At 34.7% G+C, this 6,389-nt stretch overlaps 1 protein-coding gene across 1 annotated transcript; it reads left to right on the forward strand.

Annotated features, from left to right (window-relative positions):
- Window positions 1–4,405: 4,405 nt before the first annotated feature.
- LOC145039912 (GDSL esterase/lipase At5g55050-like) lies at window positions 4,406–6,145 on the forward strand. The gene is made up of 5 exons (XM_078987909.1): window positions 4,406–4,658; window positions 4,736–4,872; window positions 5,117–5,338; window positions 5,558–5,807; window positions 5,925–6,145. The coding sequence occupies exons 1-5, from the start codon at window positions 4,406–4,408 to the stop codon at window positions 6,143–6,145; spliced, it is 1,083 nt and encodes a 360-aa protein (XP_078844035.1).
- The last annotated feature ends 244 nt before the right edge of the window (window positions 6,146–6,389 follow it).

Raw genomic sequence — 6,389 nt, forward strand, 5'->3', positions numbered from 1 at the left:
CCACCGTATCATGTGGGGGCTTGGCCAATGCTCTCGGGATATCCTCATACCTTCCAACTTGCAAAAAAATATTATTTTGCATCAACTTTATGCTCTCGATAACCTTTTAATAAAGCCACTTCAAAACTCTCTAACAGCATAGCATCATCTGGATCCTGGGACATCCCATCCAAATCAAACTTTGTCTACAAAAAGCAAAAAACAAGTTAGCCAAGTAAAAATCATTCATAATTATCCATACAAAATAATCTTATAGAAACAATTTACCCCTAAATGTAGTTTTACTGTATCCTTTATCACGGGGGAAACTTTTTTCCAAGTCCATTTATCAAAAGGGACCATCTGCCCCATTATTTTCCCAACTCCGTGTGCAAACATGTCCTTCAGCTCTCCTATGAGATCATATGTCATATCCCTAACATACCCCATATCAATCGGTTTGCCCTTATTCTTTAAGAGCGCTCTTTCAGGCTTAAGATTTTTTGGTTTTACCCAGACTCTCCTATGTGGCACAACTACAAATATTATTAAAAATTATAAGAAACGGTAATTTATAATAACTAAATAAAAATAGTAACTAAAAATTCATAATAAGACTTATCATCCTGTTTATGATGACCAGCGCCTCTACCTCTTAGGAAATGTGGGTCGTTAGCTCCATCACCCCCATATCCACGACTTATAACAGTAGCCATGGTGTACAAAAACAAGAGCCATATTGACACCATTTCCTGCAAATAAGATATACATATACAATTTCTATTACAAATACACATAAACTAGGAATCCAAATAAAGTTTCAATTATACATTATATTTTACATGACGAAATGAATTATAACATCCTACTTTGCATTTTTTTAATTATAGCATTAAATGACATTACAATTTATAGCATCATACCTTTTTTTAAAATTTTTTTTTTTATAACATTGTAGTTTTGAGGCTTGGCTAATTCAGTCATAAAAATTAAGATATCCTACATACATACATTCTTATTGCACACAAATACACATACATCCATCATACCTACACATATATACAATATATACACAAATACACATATGCATACATTATACACACACAAATTTTTGATTGCATACCAAATACACAAAAACATAAACAAAAGTTTGCATACCATATACAAAATACCATATGTTTGTATACCATTAAATTTAAAAAATAATCGTTTGTTTTCTTATCATAACCTTGAATATGACCAAAATAATTCTATAATTATTTTAGCTCATAAAAGTTTGCATACCATCTCTTTTAGTTCAAATACCATCTGTTTGCATACTAAATACCATCTATTTGCATACCAAAGAGAATCACTAACCTGAAATCGAAATCAGAAGCACATGTGGTTAGTGTTTTCGTCGGAAAAATCTGCAATGGTGGTGGCCTCGTTGGAGCAGCAGCAACAATGGTTGTTTGTGGATTTCTTGATCACAAAAAAATTGTCTTAAAGTGGACACTCTTCAGAGGAAAAAAACTGATAGAAGGGACAATAAATTACTTACTGTTAGCGGTTTTGTGGTCGAAATGTCGACGAAAACACACCTAATCGCCGGTAAACGCCCTAAAACACTACAAGAATCCATGCCTATACATAAGACATTTTCAACTCCTATGCCGACGTCTTGTCGTTGGAAAAACCTATATCGACGACATGTTGTCCGTACAAAGTCGTCGGAATAGCTCCGTTGGTAAAGTCAAATATGTCATCGGTATAGAGAAACCAATGTCGATGACATGTCGTCTAGAAAGTGTTGTCGGGAGTGATTTTCTAAGAAAAAAAATAAAGTTTTATTATATACGTATTCTGATGACAAGTCGTCGGTATAGGTGACCGAAAAAAAAAAAAAAAAAAATACAAACTTGTTCTGTGGTATGTGCGTGCGGGATTCCGGTGGTTGACTTCTGCCATGGTCCTCCGGTGATGGCTGGTGGACACTAGAAAAACATCATTTCAGGAAAAAAAATTAGAAATCAAATATGCTACATGTTATGTTATGTGGGTTGTGGTGGCCGGAAGGAGAAGGTGGGTCGTCACAGGTGGTCCTTCAATCAGTACTTCAGCGGAAAATAACCAAAGAAACCAAATTAGTGAAAAAAAAAACTTTGAAAAAAAAAAAAACTGGAAACTTCCCGGACAAAAAACCCCAAAATTGGACTCAACAACTTAAACAATCACTAACAAAGAAGAATATAACGAGTAAGAAACGTATCAGCAAGTCGCCGGTGAAAGGAAGGACCAGAAGCGTGAGTCTTCATTGTGAGGTGGAGGAACAAAGGAAACAATCTACAATGTCTACTGAGTTGTATTAGGCTACAACCCTAACGAAATGTCGTCGACATAGAGCTATCACACGGATCGTCATTTTTATCCCAACGACATGTCGTCGACATATAATTGTCACACAGATCGCCAAAATGTTTTTTGTTCTCGTCACACATGTAGAGACGATATGTCGTCGGGATAGCTCTCCACAAAACGACATCGTTAGTGATTCTTGCACCAAGGAAAATAAATAACTCAAAATCCAAAAATTCGTAACCTATACTGACGATAAATAGTCGGCATAGGTTTTCAGTATACCGCAAAAATGCTTTTCATTCCTGCTGCACCTATAGAGACGCCAAGTCGTCGGAATAGAGTCTCATATCAATGCTATGTCGTCAAAGTAAACAAAATATTATACCGATGACATGTCGTCGGCACAGTAAAATTTTTACCGACGATAGGTGTCGTTGGAATAGAGGCTTATTCTTGTAGTGAAATTACTGTTAAAAAAACCGATAGGTGTCGTTGGAATAGAGGCTTATTCCTCAGAAGTGGTAATCAACTGGTGAACGACCTTAAGCTTTTCAAGGGGTCGGAGTGGAGCCGTAATCGCCAGAGAAGAGAAGTCGCAGTGATAGTGAGAAAGCAAAATGTCGACAAGGGGATGAAATCAAATTAAGTTATTACCGACAACGATAATAGCGGCGACATGAAACAATATATAGCAGCGACATTCGATGGTAAACGGAGGGAAGTTTTCACGGTTAATAATTTTGTACTATGCATATCATTTGACCGTTGGATTGGAATTAAGATCGACGACTATGGTGAAGCTCGGGCATTTGACACAGATTGAGGTTTTTTATCAGAATTTGATGATCTTGTTTTCATGCATCACTATTAGTGCACATCGGTTCATATATGTAGGTTTAGACACTTTTATATATTGTGATGCTGGTGATAAGTACAATGGTGGTGACTTAAACTTCGGTTGCATGCTATCGTGGGTTCTTCTTAGCATGGATCTTTGATTTCTATGAAATCCCGATTAAGTTTGCTGCCATCTTTCAAGGATTTAAGGGTATCCACAATATATTAAACTTATTAGTGTTTAATGGATTGATATATCATCATTTTAGTTACTATAAAACTCTACATCAATTTTCCTACAATGCATTGAGCTCAATAGAGTTCAATGAAATATATATTTAATAGTTAAAAGGTTTTATAATTTTATTTTTCCCATTAAAAAGTTCAATGACCATTGAACTCTATATACATTGAATGCCAACATGACATCCCACAATGATAGAATTTAATCCGTTGACTATCAATTAGGCATCTCATCTCATTCCACTCTCCCATTAAACTATGTAATTAAACTATGTATTGTCATGCTCACAGTACAAGTTATTAATGAATGAAATTCGTCAAACATTGAACAAAAAGTTCCATACATGCTCAGCTTCCTTATGTTGTTTGTGAACCACTGCTACCATACAAGTGATCATGACATGATTCATACATAAAGTTGGTTACAACCAAAATATTTTTATAACCGTATATTTTAGACCAATGGCGCATAGCTAGCTAGCATATATAGCATACTAATTATCATCAGATCATGCATTTATCGTTTGTTCATTTGACTAAGAAATTAAAGGTAGCTTTGACTTTAACAAATCAAACATATATTTTTCCAAAATCCGAAATTCAATAATATGTTTCCAAAATCTGAAAACATACATTGTTAGCTTTGTGACATGGACGGCAAGTATTGTATATAATGCATAATCTAAGTTGATTATTAATTTATTTCATCCTTTTGTAGTGTTAATGGAATATTTTTAGCTATAAGAGACAACAGTGTCAAAATAAAAAGTTTAAATCAAGCGATTGTTGGAACGATCCGTCCTACTCAACATAGACTTCTTGTAGAACTTCATGGATTACTTCAATGTACTTGACTCACTCATGTTTTGTCTAATATTCAATCCCACACCCTATATATATTTTTATTCGCTCGTTAAGAAATACTTATATTCTTCATATATAACTCAATATTCACTATCAAGAAGAAAAAAAAAATCCCTATTACATAAACATTCTGATGGGAAAAATGTACTTGGTTTTTTTCTATCTTCTCGTGGGTACTTTTTTCACGGTTTCACAAGTTTCTAGTGCCATTATCACTATTAATTTCACTACGCCTGCCATTTTCATATTTGGTGATTCAACTGCTGATGTGGGAACAAACTCTTTTTTGCCAAAAACCAAAATACGAGCTAATTTTCCTTACAATGGGATTGATTTTCCTAATTCTAGACCAACAGGACGTTTCAGCAACGGCTTCAACAGTGCAGATTATTTGTGTTAGTACGATCAAATTATCATGAAATGTAGTTAGAGTTAAATTGTACTGATATATTATTTTTTTCATTGATTTCAGCAAAGCTAATGGGACAAAAAAGAAGCCCACAGCCATACTTGTTCCTCCTGAAAGCTGGTCTTAGAAAGCCAATGTTTAGAGGGGTAAATTTCGCATCAGGAGCATCTGGTCTTCTGGATGTAACAGGGAAACACCTGGTAAGTCTTGTACATATGATCATTAACGGGTAAGGTAGTTGAATTTACATATATTCCTCATTTAGTCATATACTTAATTTTTTTTTTTTTTAAATTAAATTGCACGTTTATGTTTCAATTTTTTTTTGTGGTAAAAATTATAAACAAAATCTTAAAAATAACTCCATTTAAGGGGCACACGTTCACAATGACATTTGACTGCATCCATATCTTTTGCTCATTATTTTGGTCAAAATGTGAACAGAATATTGTATCGATGTCAGAGCAAATCAAGCAGTTCAAGACAGTACGTGGCAATCTAACCTTGGTAAAAGGAAAAGGCGCTACAAAAAACATACTTGCAACATCCGTGTTTGCCATTAGTGTTGGGAGCAATGACATTTTTGGCTATTTCGAAAACAGGAGCACCGTTGATCCTACTATTTTCATCGCTTCTTTAATGACGGCATATGAATGTCATATTGAGGTACATATTTGCATACGTGTGACTACCACAAAGTTCAAATTAACAATGCGTGGTGAAATTTTTTTTATACAACTGTGTCGCAAAAGATGCCATATTGGGGTTTTAAGATGGAAGTTTGTGTCACAAAATACCATGTTTATTAATATTGTGATTTTTTTAAGTATTTACTATATAATTATCACGAAGCCAAACTAAAACAATGTTGTGGAATCTTTGAAGTCTTTGTACAACCTTGGAGCAAGGAAGTTCGGGATCATAAGCGTACCACCAATCGGATGTTGTCCTTCACAAAGAATTTTTAATGTTACCGGGGGATGTTTTGAGATAGAAAACACTTTTGCTCGGGCTTTTCACTCATCGCTCGATACTCTCTTGAAGAAACTATCTTGTAAATTATCAGGCATGAAGTATTCACTCGGGAATTCATATGAGATGACGATTAACGTCATCAATTTCCCACAACTATTCAGTAAGTACATAAACGAAACTCTTTGCGACACACATTGTTCTTTTGACTTTTCACATTTAGCTGTTGATGGTTATATGTTGCTAAATTTCGTTTCTTTTTTCTTTTCCATTTTATCAGATTTTACGTATGTGGACAGAGCGTGTTGTGGGGAAGGGTGGTTAAATGCAGAAAAGCCTTGTAGTCCGAAAGCAAATTTATGCTCAAGCCGCAACAACTACCTCTTTTGGGATTTGTTCCATCCGACACAATATGCTTCCAAGCTTGCAGCCGAAACTTTATACAATGGTGGACCACAATTTGTGACCCCGATTAACTTCGCTCAGTTAGCAGCATACTGATTTGTTTTGTTAGTTTTTGTGGTTGATGTTACATTTTGTTGCAACATGTTTTTTAATTCGATCATACAAAATGTGATCATATGCATGAATAAGTAGTCTCGTCTTAAAGTTTGTATAAGCCGATAGAGAGATTTTAACAACTTATAAGTTATTTGTCTTTTATTAATGAAAATGCTAGACTGCCTTTAAAAGATCACATATGCATTTATCTACATTTGCCCATCTACTTTTATGTCTCGCCATC

The sequence above is a fragment of the Lactuca saligna genome, chromosome 4, assembly GCF_052625555.1.
Source record: "Lactuca saligna cultivar CGN05327 chromosome 4, ASM5262555v1, whole genome shotgun sequence".
Classification (NCBI taxonomy): domain Eukaryota; kingdom Viridiplantae; phylum Streptophyta; class Magnoliopsida; order Asterales; family Asteraceae; genus Lactuca; species Lactuca saligna.